Source organism: Eretmochelys imbricata, chromosome 2 (assembly GCF_965152235.1).
Source record: "Eretmochelys imbricata isolate rEreImb1 chromosome 2, rEreImb1.hap1, whole genome shotgun sequence".
In the NCBI taxonomy this organism is placed as follows: Eukaryota; Metazoa; Chordata; order Testudines; family Cheloniidae; genus Eretmochelys; species Eretmochelys imbricata.
The window spans coordinates 45,063,202-45,077,500 of NC_135573.1; the positions used below are offsets into that span (position 1 = coordinate 45,063,202).

At 43.2% G+C, this 14,299-nt stretch overlaps 1 protein-coding gene across 13 annotated transcripts in view; it reads left to right on the forward strand.

Moving 5' to 3' along the window:
• RUNX1T1 (RUNX1 partner transcriptional co-repressor 1) overlaps positions 1 to 14,299 on the forward strand; it is a 152,139-nt gene that overhangs the window by 127,272 nt on the left and 10,568 nt on the right. For 12 of the 13 annotated variants that reach the window (XM_077810023.1, XM_077810029.1, XM_077810028.1 and 9 more), the window contains one exon: positions 12,383 to 14,299. This exon is cut by the window's right edge and continues 2,171 nt beyond it. The exons of the other annotated variant lie outside the window; for it this stretch is intronic. In XM_077810023.1, coding sequence (XP_077666149.1) covers positions 12,383 to 12,658 — 276 coding nt within the window. In that variant the 3' untranslated portion in view covers positions 12,659 to 14,299. The remainder of the gene's footprint in view (positions 1 to 12,382) is intronic. 13 annotated transcript variants of the gene reach the window in all.

A 14,299-nucleotide genomic window follows, 5' to 3' on the forward strand; every position in this document is an offset into this window, starting at 1 on the left:
CCTTGTGTGCCAACTGCACTGAGCATGCTCCTAGGGACAGATCTCTAGACAGCAGGTTGTTGTTGCTCCCACCCTTTAGACATACAGGAAGGCAAGGTGAACACCATGAGGAGACTAAATTCTAATCACAGCTCTTTCCACTAGCTGGTGGTGAACTGGTGTTAATTCTGTGTACTTCACAGCCCTTATAATTAGAGCCCTGCATGGATACAAAATTTGCATCTGATCCACAATCCACAAAAATTATCCGTGGATATTCGCAATCCTTGAATGTGGATGGATATTCATGGACATAAAGCAGATATCCGTGGATTTGCAGGTCTCTACTAACAGCTCCACAGGTCACCATGCACCAGTGGTGCAAGGCTGTGCCAAGCCCCCAACCCTCAACCGTCCTCCACTTCTCCCCAGAGACCTCCTGCCCTACCACCCACCCACTCTATCTCCGCCATACCTCCTTCCCCACTCCAGGAAGGGAGGCTAAAATCCTGGGCCCTCATGTGCAGTGCCGCCCTCCCAGTCGGGGACTTCGATACCCCTATGCAGGTGTAGCAGCTTTAATATATGCAACTATTCTCCTCGCCGTGTCTGCTGTTGCCACCCGCTAGTTTAAATTACAACCGCACCTCTTTAAATTGGCGCTTTGCTCGCTGGGCAGGAGCACATGGTCGCACTCCCTTCTGGGAGCTGTAGTTTTCATCCTCTGTCAGAGCAAACTGGGGACTATAACTCCCAGAATACCCAGCGGGATATTGCTGCTGCGGTGTGATTCAGAGAGACGAGCTGGAGCCTGAGGGCTGTGTGACAGCCACTCCATTTGGGTGAGTGTGTGCTGCAGAGTCCTGCTTGGGTACAAAATTTGTATCTGCATCCAAGCTGTGAGCCACAAAAATGGTCCACGGATATCTGCATCCGTGGATGCGGATATCCACGGATTTGCAGGGCTCTATTTTTAATTGAGCAAGGCCTCAGTGCCCCTAGTTCAAGACACCGGCAGCTATAATTTCCCAGCTTTGTATAGATGGGGTAACTGAGAGTTATAAAAGGTCACTTCTGGTAGAACTGGGAATCAAACTCGGGGCCAATTTCTTTTCTGTGCCCAGAGGTGCCACTCAAAAGGAGCAGCCCAGGAATGGAGTGGACAAAAGTGGCTTTAACCCATCTTTGCACCTTCCTGGTTCTAGGCTGCTCAAGGGGTGATGAAGCCCTCAGCCTACATTAGTCCAGTTTACAGTAGACTTACTCAGCTGCTCATCGGCTTCACCAGTCTGGAATGCAGACATCTCTGACCACTCCCCATTCTGCCCCTGGCATGACCCTATTTATAAGACTGCGGGTGACATCAGTGTAGGGCCGCATTAATCAGCTGTACTCTACCCATGACTGGGAAAAATTCTCCCAATGGCAGCTGCACTCCTTTGGTCCCTGTACACCACTGGAGTGGAGTTAGGATTTGACCTCAGATTTCTAAGCTGGCAGCCACACGTTGTATCTACTCAGCCACCTTTTCTTCAGAAAGGGCTTGTTACTTACAATGCATTTATATATTGTCTGGCACAATGGTTGAGGCCACATGGTGCTACTGCGGTAGGAATGCTTAATGGTAAAATGTACACACCTGACTGTGCTCTCTGTAACCACTTGGGCACATTCTCTTCCTGAGCCAGGAATAGAGCATAGGACCTAAAGTTCCTGATTCCCTACATTCCTCCGCTGTCAAACACATAGTTGTGCAAGTCACTGAACAAAGTCTGGTTCACATCCCTCTCTGGTGCCTGATCCACACAAAGGATAACATCTTACTCCTGCTACTAAACTATGCCAGGTCAACACTGTAGATACAATTGCCTGGGTTCCAATGCTGCTGATGACCCAGTTGTGGGGGGAATGGAGTCAATATGATTTCACACAATGGAATTTGGTTTTTCAGTTTGCTAAGAACATTCAGACTGTTAAGTAAAAATCCCAAAAGTTAGGGTATGCCAGATTTAAGGTTGCTCATACAACCTGTGGTTCCCGAGAGCATATGCAATATGATAGTCTTTCATTACATGATCATACATTATTTGATCTCATGACCCGTGTCTCTTACTGGCATTTCCTAACTTTTGAGTGTTTGATTTTACAACCTTTAACATTTGTATTAAGTCTTGGAGCAAACTACCCCGGCATAGCTTTTTCTATATACAGCAGAACCTCAGAGTTACAGACACCTCGGGAATGGAGGTTGTCCGTAACTCTGAAATGTTCATTAACTCTGAACAAAGTGTAGTTCAGGCTCCAGTTCCAGCAGCTGACGCTACCAGCACTCCCAGCTATCTTCAAGACACCACTGACTTCCTGAGGAAACTACAGTCCATTGGTGATCTTCCTGAAAACACCATCCTGGCCACTATGGATGTAGAAGCCCTCTACACCAACATTCCACACAAAGATGGACTACAAGCCATCAGAAACAGTATCCCCGATAATGTCATGGCAAACCTGGTGGCTGAATTGTGTGACTTTGTCCTCACCCATAACTATTTCATATTTGGGGACAATGTATACCTTCAAATCAGCGGCACTGCTATGGGTACCCGCATGGCCCCACAGTATGTCAACATTTTTATGGCTGACTTAGCACAACGCTTCCTTAGCTCTCGTCCCCTAATGTCCCTACTCTACTTGCGCTACATTGATGACATTTTCATCATCCAGACACATGGAAAAGAAGCCCTTGAGGAATTCCACCATGATTTCAACAATTTCCATCCCACCATCAACCTCAGCCTGAACCAGTCCACACAAGAGACCCTGAATACTATGGTGCTAATAAACGATGGTCACATAAACACCACCCTATACTGGAAACCTACTGACCGCTATTCCTACCTACATGCCTTCAGCTCTTATCCGGACCACACCACATGATCCATTGTCTACAGCCAAGCTCTACGATACAACCGCATTTGCTCCAACCCCTCAGACAGAGACAAACACCTACAAGATCTCTATCAAGCATTCTTACAACTACAATACCTACCTGCTGAAGTGGAGAAACAGACTGACAGAGCCAGGAGAGTACCCAGAAGTCACCTACTACAGGACAGGCCCAACAAAGAAAACAGAACGTCACTAGCCATCACCTTCAGCCCCCAACTAAAACCTCTCCAACGCATCATCAGGGATCTACAACCTATCCTGAAGGACAACCCATCACTCTCACAGATCTTGGGAGACAGGCCAGTCCTTGCTTACAGACAGCTCCTCAACCTGAAGCAAATACTCACCAGCAACCAAACACCACACAACAGAACCACTAACCCAGGAACCTATCCTTGCAACAAAGCCCGTTGCCAACTGTGTCCACATATCTATTCAGGGGACACCATCATAGGGCCTAATCACATCATCCACACTATCAGAGGCTCGTTCAGCTGCACATCTACCAATGTGATATATGCCATCGTGTGCCAGCAATGCCCCTCTGCCATGTACATTGGTCAAACTGGACAGTCACTACGTAAAAGAATAAATGGACACAAATCAGACGTCAAGAATTATAACATTCAAAAACCAGTTGGAGAACACTTCAATCTCTTTGGTCAATCGATTACAGACCTAAAAGTTGCAATTCTTCAACAAAAAAACTTCAAAAACAGGCTCCAACGAGAGACTGCTGAATTGGAATTAATTTGCAAACTGGATACAATTAACTTAGTCTTGAATAGAGACTGGGAGTGGATGGGTCATTACACAAAGTAAAACTATTTCCCCATGTTTATTCCCCACCCCCACTCCCCAGTGTTACTCAGACGCTCTTGTCAACTGCTGGAAATAGCCCACCTTGATTATCACTACAAAAGGTTCTGCGCCCCCTCCCTCTGCCCCCCGCTCTCCTGCTGGTAATATCTCACCTTAAGTGATCACTCTCGTTACCGTGTGTATGGTAACACCCATTGTTTCATGGTCTCTATGTATATAAATCTTCCCAGTGTATTTTCCACTGAATGCATCCGATGAAGTGAGCTGTAGCTCACGAAAGCTTATGCTCAAATAAATTGGTTAGTCTCTAAGGTGCCACAAGTCCTCCTTTTCTTTTTGCGAATACAGACTAACACAACTGCTACTCTGAAACTCCTCAGTGTGGGCAGCTTCCTTGCAGACAGCTTCTTTCCCTGGGTCGGAGTGCAACCTTGTCCCCCTTCCGGCCCAGGGTATGTGGGGAAAACAGACCCCAGCACTGCTCCTGCTCTGCCAGCTGCCTTGGGCTGGCAGCCCCAGCGTCTTCACTCCTAGATGTAAGTGGCTGCCCCACGCGTGGAGGAGGGGGTGAAGATGGGGGGAGGGGGACAGTCAGCCCAGATGTGCCTACCTTTAAGATCGTGGCACAGTACAGTATTTGGGGTTTTTGTTGTTGTTGTTGTTTTGTTTTCTCTCTGCTGCTGCCTGATTGGTTACTTCCAGTTTCACATTTGTTGACTGGCCAGTCCGTAACTCTGGTGTTAGGTATCTCTGAGGCTTTACTGCATGTCATAATCATCCCAGGACTTTGTTAGGGTTTCCAGAGGCTTTTTTGACCAATCAAACAAGAAAAACTACTGTTTTGCAAGAGAATAGAATCAAGCTGAACAATGAGGTGAGGAGAGTAAAGCAATGGGAGTTGCAGGCAGTGAGAGGAGATTCAGTAGTAAAAGTTAAGTTCCTCAACAATGAGGAAGAAGTAATAAGCAGCAAAGATACAATGTGGAGGAAGTAACCAGTCAGGACCACCCATCTCATTAAAGTGAGCTTATTGTCATGTACTCTCATTAATGCTGGTCCAGTATGAATGATCTAGTCATGTGAAACCAAACACTGTGGAAAGTGCTGACTAGGGTTTGAGGAGGGAGTGCGATGTAGGAGAAGATCTCAGTTTTAAGAAGTGGCCCACAATATTTTGAGAAATGTGAGACACACAGCATTGTAGTATTTCCTTTTTATTTCTCCACTGACCGGATTCCCTGTCAGATGGCACTTTTTGCTTTAATTTGAATTGTTCTTATTTATTGAGTAATGCCATTACTTCAGTGCCTATATTGTATTTAAAATGGAAGATCTCCATAAACCTTGAGATTGGCTTGCACTCATCTGTTGTTTTTTTTATGGGGAGAATTCCAAGGAATTATACAGATCCTGGGCTAGAAGTACACCACAGCCTCTTAGGGATAGTATGTTTAAAAGCAAAAAGACAGAAGCAGGCCTACCTGTCAGCATGACTATTTCAGAACCACAAATTATTTCTTTACTACTTCCTTACAATTACAGAAAAGGAAACTAGGCAAAGGATGATCCGTTCATCAGTAGCTGATTTGGCTAAGAACCAAAACATATGTGAGCAGCTACTCCTTAATGACTGCTGTGCTTGCTTTGGCTGTAACATACCGTTGTGCAAATCAGTTTTAATAGTAAGGGTGAACAGCTTAGCAAAGAGACATAGTAAACTTACTGGCCAGATTATTGAAAAAATTAAAACATCTGTCTCTGCTCCAATATAAAATGCCACTGAAAAATCTAACACTCGTGGTGTTCTTCACCACTCTGAAGGGGAAAAAACATGGATATGATAGTTCACTCCAGTTGACACAGATGCTTTCTTTGTTCAGACAGCTGCTTAGATAAAACAAAATGTGTAACTGGTCCAACACTGCTTTGAAGGATTGTGTAGAGTTAATGCTTGTTTACATTATCGAGTTCTATGGTGTGTCTGAATATTACACTTATATGACATATAAGGGGAGAGAGATAACTCAGTGGTTTGAGCACTGGCCTGCTAAACCCAGGGTTGTGAGTTCAATCCTTGAGGGGGCCATTTAGGGATCTGGGGCAAAAATTGGGGATTGGTCCTGCTTTGAGCAGGGGGTTGGACTAAATGACCTCCTGAGGTCCCTTCCAAGCCTGATATTCTATGACATGCTTGTGAACACAAAGGGGCCTGGTCTATGCTGACTGGTCAGGATTGTGTCATGTAACTTGACAACTCACACTCATGTTTGAACCATAAAAGGTAATGTACACCAGCCTGATTTCTATGCCTGTTGCACACTAAACAAATTTACATGCTAACATATTTTATTTGTGGTGGTCACAACTTGGATTTCTAAACAATAAAACATCAATGGCTTGGGTAAACCCTGAGTATTTAGCTATCACCTGTTACTTAATCCCAGACTTCTGCAGCTTGGAGACAGCTTTGCATGTGGTGGTGTATTAGGGTGACCAGACAGCAAAATGTGAAAAATCAGGACAGTGGGTGTGGGGAAATAGGAGCCTAGATAAGAAAAAGACCCAAAAAGATTTTATAGGACTGTCCCTATAAAATCGGGACATCTGGTCACCGTATGGTGTATTTTGGCACTTTTAAAATCCCTGCCTATCGTGGCTATGTGAGTTAGGAGCACAAATCACATAGACTTTCAATGGGACTTGGGTGGACTTTTCAAAAGTGCCTAGGTCCCATTAAAAATCAATAGGACTTGTATTGCTTGGTCACGCTGGCACTGTTGAAAAGCATCCCCCATGATGATAGGTGCTGAATAAATTACACGTCAGTGTATTTGTACACATCCTTTATTGCTTGGCTGGACTGGCTTGTGGCCTTTTTTAACACAACTGTGCAATCAGTAACCCACGTGTATTCTTTTTTTCTCTTTATTGATTAACTTTTAGTGCAAGCAGTTAGGGTTCCCAGTACTCTCCAGTAGGTGCACTATTCTTACTCCCTCCAGGAAACATCAGGAAATCTGGGTTCTTAACATAACTAGGATTAACACTACAGTATTACTTGCCTTTCGTAGGAAAGTGGAGAACGTCAGAAACTTTGTTAAAGGTGACTCTGAACAGTATGGCACCATATTTAGACATTTCAAAGTAGATCGCCTTTTAACATCTTAAGATACTTTTTTTTTGAGCCAGCTCCCTTCTGAGTCTCAACAGGAAGTAGAAGAGCAAAGCAAATACTATAATAACAGAAAATATTTCTAAAAGATGGCTAGTGATGGCAAGAGTGTAGGGCAAAATGGCTTGCCAAACGCAATGTGTTAGCAAACATTCAGCCTCAGTGTTAGAGCTCTCCAAGATGGAGATCCCGGAGGAGCATTTGTTGATGAGGACAAAAAAAAATTCAGAGTTATTAGCTGCATGTACCTGTTGAAGTAATGCTCTGCCAAGGATTTTGGAGAGTAGGAATCCTCACAAATTTTAAACAGTGATGGAACAATTGTTTGTCTGTAAGACATGGGCTAATGGAACAGCAAAAGTAGGAAGTCTGATGGGTTCTGCAAACATTTGTGGGAGAGAAAGTTGACACATTCCTGCATTGGAATAGCTCACTGAACTTCATGGAAAACTAGAATTGCACAGGATGGACAACTGGGACTATAAACTAAGTAATGACTCATTTTCCTGCTTGATATCTTCAATAGGCAGTTGAATGTTTTGAGTCATTGCAACGTCAAACTAGTTCTTTTGCTCGCCAGAAAGATTGCTGTCATCCAAACTTCAATCCAAAAGGGTTCTGTCTATGTGAGCACTACTAGAGCTATGCACTACAGAAATAAGAGATGATGCACCGAGCCCCTGAAGACAATGAATGCCAGTGCAACTATGGATACACTGGGTGTAACACAACTTGTGGAGACATACCCAAGCTAGCTTTAATATAGCTAGCTCAGGTATTAGTAGCACTGAAGCTGCTTCAGTGTGAACTAGCCATGTGAGTAATTGCCCAGGGTTTCAGGTGAGCTTCTGCAGAAGTTTCACTGCTCCAATACTCAAGCTAATTATATTAAAGGTAGCTTATGGATGTCCACATGAGCTGCAGTCACAACCTATAATATTGCTTGTACCTTCTTTTTATGAAAGCTGTTTGAACCTGAGAAATCTTGAAAATAAAGTATATCGGAACCAGGAAGAGGATAAGCTTTGGTCCAAGACTTTCTGAATGACAATGGTTTCACTTTGTGAGTTGCGGGAGATGTAGTGCAGGGCTGTCCTTACCCATACGCAAACTATGCAGCTGCGTAGGGCACCAGGAAATTTGGGGCACCAAACTGCCCCAAATTTCCTGGTGCCCTACACAGCTGCGTGCTGTTCCAGCGGCCAGACCAATCACCTGGCCGGCTCAGAATGCTGCCCCCCGCCCCTGCTCCCCCTCTTCCCCAAAGCCTCCGCCCCTGTCCTGCCTCTTCCCACCCCTGCTCTTCCCCAGCCCCACCCCACTCCCCCCCTTCCCCTGAGCTACATCCCAGGGGACTGCTGCAGGGATCGGACGCACCCTGCATTTACCGGGCGATGGGAAGTGGAGCTACTCGGCCCCAGTCCGCTCCGCTCCACCGGCTCCCAGCCGCACCACTGGTGAGTGCTAGGGGGCGGTTCCCCCCTGCCTCCCAAGTCCCAAGGCTGGGAGCCAGGGAGCAGAGTGGAGTGGGCTGGGACTGGGTCACTCCACTTCCCGCTGCCCCGTGAGTGCGGGGTCGGGCCCACCCTGCAATCACCGGGCAGCAGGAAGTGGAGCGACCTGGCCCCAGCCCTCTCCACTGTCGGCTCGTGCTTGGGGGCGGTTTCCCCGCCCCCCTGCCTGCTCCTGCCCCCTCGCAGAGGCCTGGGGCCAGCCCTTCCCTTTTCAGGGAGGCTGCGTAGGGCACCAAAATGTCTAGGGACGACCCTGATGTAGTGAATGTGATTCTGGAAGATGAAAATGGGACCTGTGGGTTAGATTCAAGGCCAGTTCCTCATTCAGCCAAACTCCATTAAGTCAATACATCCTTGGAGACAATGAAGCTAAATTGAGTTACATAGGCTGAAAATCTGGCTTATGTATAGCCTAACTAGTGCACAAGGAGTCTAAGGTCTCTATGATCCTGTCCTTACAGTATTAGGATACATCTGGAACTCAGTACAAAACAAGAACTGGTGTTGCAGTACATTAGGCCAGTATTTTAGGGGTTGTATAAAAGATGAAATCACATTAAAAATCCATAGCTGCGTTGTTTGCTTCATTTAAATACAGAAACTTTGCTCAATTTCATGTAGACACATTATGTTACCATATGGATTGTAGCATGACATAGTACTGGTTCCTTGATGTGTATTCCCAGATAACAATGGTGAGGTCTGTACTATTCTGTAAAAGAAGTCCTTGTGGGACCAGTGGATTGTATGCTACAAAACACAGCTAATATGGCAATGCAAGTAAGTATCCTCATGAATGCACACTTGTTGCCAATTTACACAGAAGGACTATTCTTTAGTACTTTTAAATATAATAATTTGGTACATAAACAGGTGCAAGAATTTTAAAATGAATTTTATGTGCATTTATTCTCACAATTAGTCTAAAGCTGTAAAGTCCTGTTGAATTGTAACTGATAAATGCAGTGGACAAAAGCACGTACCAGACAATGTAGGGACACATGAGGTAATATCTTATAAAGCATTGATTTAGAGCTGTGAGTGACTAAGAATTTTAATAAAATCTAGCACCCATATAGCATTTTACATGTTCAAAGCATTGTAGAGACTTCAGATGATTTAATTAATAAAATAGCCAGTTCAAAAAAATACTCGTAAGATGTAAGTGACTTTGTTTTCTATCACAAAAATGCATTTTGGGACAGCTGGTTGCATCATGACGTTGTGGCTCCAGCTTGAGAGTTTGTAACATCCTGCTATGCAGACTTAGACAAGCACAGTGCTTAATTTGTAATGAAAGAGGTGATGGGACTCAAGCAATTTTTTAATGTTCATAACTGATGCAGCAAGCCCAGAGGTGCCAGGGCTATGAACTGCCAAGCCTAGAGGTGAGCCCTGGCAAGCCCTGGCACAAATTGAGCACTGGACAAGCACTTCTGCTCAGGTAGAATCTAGCACATCAAGTTCAAAACAAAAAAGAGGATTTTTAGAAACTTGGCTTTTATTTGTTGAATAGAAACTTGACTAGATAGAGGCTATATTTTCCAGCATCAAAACATTTTACAATGAATCTACCCAGTACTGCAATCAAACCTGCACAAAGGGACTTGTGCACCTGTAGAGAGCCCTGCTGATTTCAGTGGTACTGCATGTGGGCTAAAGGGTCTTCCCATGAATGATCAGGACCCTTTTTTGGATAGGGAATGAACAAGAATAGTCAGTTCTGCAATTCTAAAAATCAGTATAACCAAACAAGGCTGATTATTGCCAGTTCAGCAGTAACTCTGTGCAAGCACGTTCCAGATAGAATTGTACGCATCTTATTCCTGTGCACACAATTACAAAAATCATTTGTATTGGAGTTGCTTTTCATTGTGGTGACAAAAAAGTGTGCTTGTTTTTAAAAAAAAAAGTTAAAATGCATTTAAAAATATAGTGAAGTTATCCAGTCCGAATGGCGGTAATGTGGTCATACTGCTCCAGAACTGGACTGAGTCTAAGGAGAATTAACCTGAGATCATGAACACTGAATCAAAACCAGGTGATGTCAGACACGGAATCTGAATTTCCAACAGTTTAACTACCAAAAACATCTGTTTCTGTGAGTTTGTAATTCCACCTTTTTAAAAAAGTGTTTTAAAAGATGTGAACAATTTTACAAATTAAAAAAAAGAGTCCCCAGCACATGTATTTGTAATTACCTCGTTTAGTCTGTGTGTTTAATCAGTTTGAATTGAGAATGCCATGTACATCTGATTTCAATCTGAAGGAGTCAGTGAGTATTAGACAGTTACTCTTCTTGCATCTGCTAGAATATTCCTGCGCCAAAAAAAAGGATAGAACTAACATCAGGATATTTTCTAAAGAAGCCACTTGACTCCAATTAAATGTTTAATTTCCTTAAAATATTGTTTTGGATTTAAGTCTTTGTTCTGTTCTGTAATTGGGATTTTTTTTTATGTAGTTTAGGAATATCACTTGTAGGTTGGATGTGCTCCAGCATCCAGCTGGCATTGCGAGGGACGGTAGGGAAGTGAACGGCATATTCTGTGGTTGCTACTCTTTGGGTAGGACTCGGAGCGGGGAGTTCATGGATGTGGTTCTGTCCAGTTTTATTCCTGATAAAGAGATATTTTTCAATCACATTTGAAAAGTGAGGGAATTTTTAAAATGTATAGTCTTGCTTTCTTGATGTACAATAAGAGGCTAGGAAACTCTGTGTCTATCAGGCTGCTGTGATGTTCTGTATAGTGGGGCAAATTGTGAAGTCCTTCCCAGGCAAAAATTCCATTGACTCAATTGATGGGAACTAGTAAGGTTTTTGTCCTTTGGCCTGTTGCGGGCTACTGTGTGACAGCCTCTTAGGCACTGTGCAGAGATTTAGGCATGCCCTTAACTTGGGGCAGTGAGTGGGCCAATTTGAGTCCAGGGGGACTACTCACTTGCTCATAGTTAAGCATGTGCGTCTACACTGCACACACCTTACAGCGGCAGGTAGATTTACATACACTGCACACACCACAAGCATGAGTATACATAGCAGCATAGATGGTGAGGCACTGCTTAGACAAGTAGCAGAGAGAGACACCAGAACCCTGGGCATATGCACAGGGCTCTACTTCCCCAAGCAATGCCTCCCTTGCCGACACTGCTGTTTTTAGCAGTGTATTGTTCCATTGCCTCCCTGCTGCTGGGGTCTTTCCCCTCCACAGGGAAAGACTCTGGCAGTGGGGAAAGGCTCTGGCATGGCGGGAGGCAGCGGAGAACGGCTCTGGTAGCTCCCCACTGCCTCCCTCTGGGCAGAGCCTTTCATGGTTGCATATTGCTACACATAGCAGTGTGGATGCAGCCAGCTTTTCACTGTGGTTTGAAGCTACACATAACCTACCCACTGCTGGTAGTTGTGTGCTGTACACATACATATACATAGCCTAAGTCTTTGCTGGATTGGGGTTTTACCTGTGATGTATATTCTTCCCTCACATTTTTAATAACTTGATTTCCCCTCTTTTGGGGAATTTTTTTTAAAAAATAAATCCAGTAGAGAAATCATTGTGAAATTTTAGGGCACTTACAGCTAATCAGCATAGAGATGAGAGCTGAAAATCTCAAGTGATTTGTTAGACTAAATAAACACAAAAGTAAACCTGAAGCTTGTGTGCCACAAGCTGACATCTGGAGCAGTGATTCCCTTTTTAGTGTCTGCCCTAATTTCTCAAGGCCAAAATCCCTGGAGTAATTCTGCCAAAGTCAGTGGAGTTACCGCACGGCTGAATCTACCCCAAGGTATCTGAAGTATTTATGTATTAACCGCTAGGCTAGTAGTCCTTAATTAGGCCAATGTTTAACTAGCAGTTTCTATTAATTATATGGATTGTGTTTAATGTGTTTGGTACAAAATTCAGGACAAAATTATTAACGTTCTGTTGTCCCCTTCTTCCTCTTCTAGAGCTGCTGGAACTGTGGCCGTAAAGCTAGTGAAACCTGCAGCGGTTGCAACACGGCGCGATACTGTGGCTCATTTTGCCAGCACAAGGACTGGGAGAAGCATCACCACATCTGTGGGCAGACCCTCCAAGCCCAGCAGCAAGGAGAGACACCAGCAGTCAGCTCCTCCGTGACACCCAACAGTGGGGCAGGGAGCCCCATTGACACACCACCAGCAGCCACTCCTAGGTCAAGCACCCCTGGGACTCCATCCACCATAGAAACGACTCCTCGTTAAAACTGAACTCAAAACTGTTTGAAACAAAAACAAAACAGAAAACAAAACCAATTCCTCATCCTCAGATGCTCAAAGATTTTAACTGAACTATCATATTTCAGTACATCAGTAAGAAAGAACTTACTGTATCTTGAGGTAGTAGTAAAATACAGAAGGCCAGTAACGGGTCATAATGACTTATTATGGATAACAAAGATATCTTTTCTTTAGAAAACTGAAAAGAGAGCAGAGAATATAACACAAAATGATAGATTTGACCTCCTCCCTGTTATTTTCCAGTAGCTGGGATTTTAAACTAGATGACCTCATTAACAGATGCTTTACCAAACAGCAAACCAAGAGATTGCTAATTGCTGTTGAAAGCAAAAATGCTAATATTGAAAGTCACAATGTTCTTTATAATAATAATGGAAATTAAAAAAAAAAGAGAGAGAGGAAAAAAATACCCTCAAGGGCATGAGCATTGGATACAGCAGTAGACATTTTAACAAGAAGACGAATGGCGTCCATGGGTTAGTGACTGAACTTTGAAGACCCGCACCAATATGCGCAGATGTGCAGCAGATTGGAAGGAGACACAGATGTTCTTTTTTTTTTCCTGTTTCTGAAAGAAATAAAATAATATCCAGGTCAACAGAATGAAAAATGAAAGATGATTTGCAGTCGGATGTAGGACTACAGCAGCAAAGAAAAAATTGCCATAATACAAAAGGCTCTTTTTTTTTCTTTTAAATACAGAAATAAGGGACACAGCCTGCAGTTAATTAGCATCCTGGCAGCTTTGACATCAGCCAGCTGCCCCAACTAAATGCTTCAACATTTCTTCACTTTTTTGCAAGGTTCCACAAAGTATGACAATCGGGTCTATTCCAGCTCATTCATTTTATATTGAAAATTATGATTATTAATAATAACAAGATGGTGGCTTCAGCTCCAGCCCCTTTCCAAATTCTTTCCACCCCGTCCTGTTTGGATTTTTAATTAAAAGAAAAAAGGGAAAAAAAAAAGAAAAAAAAATAGTAGTTCTCTTGGTGTTAAAACACTTCTGTCCTGTGAGGTTTCCCAATGGTGTTTTTCTTGTAAATGTGTTGGACAAATGTGAAAATGCATTGTAGTTTAACCATGCTCACATTTAGTCTTCTTTATTCCTAGATGGTGAGAAACCTGTATCTTTCTATGCTGCTTTTATATCTGTATGTACTAGTGATATTTCTCGAGTAGTTAAAACAAAAAAAAAACCCACCTTTTTTTTATTTGTCCTGAAGAAAAAAAACGCTATCTATCGGAGCTGCTATTTCACTCTGTTATAGAAATTTTTTTTTCTGAAAACTAGCATGCTTCACGGAATGCTAACATATTGGTGTTTTTGTAAGAGGGATGTACATAAATGTATTTTGCACTGTCACAATGACTCCCTAGGCATGCTTTTTTTTGGGCAAACTCTTTTTAAATATGCTAGAGCCATTTCACCAAGTTTATCTGTAGCATAGAGTAGTGGTGGATTTTTTCTTTTTTCGTTTTTCTTTTTTCTTTTTTTTTTTTTTTTCCAAAATTCACTAATAGGGACGTTTTTATAAAAAAATAAATAAATAAAATAAACAAGATATCATACTTTAAAAAAAAAAAGGACAGTGCATGCAT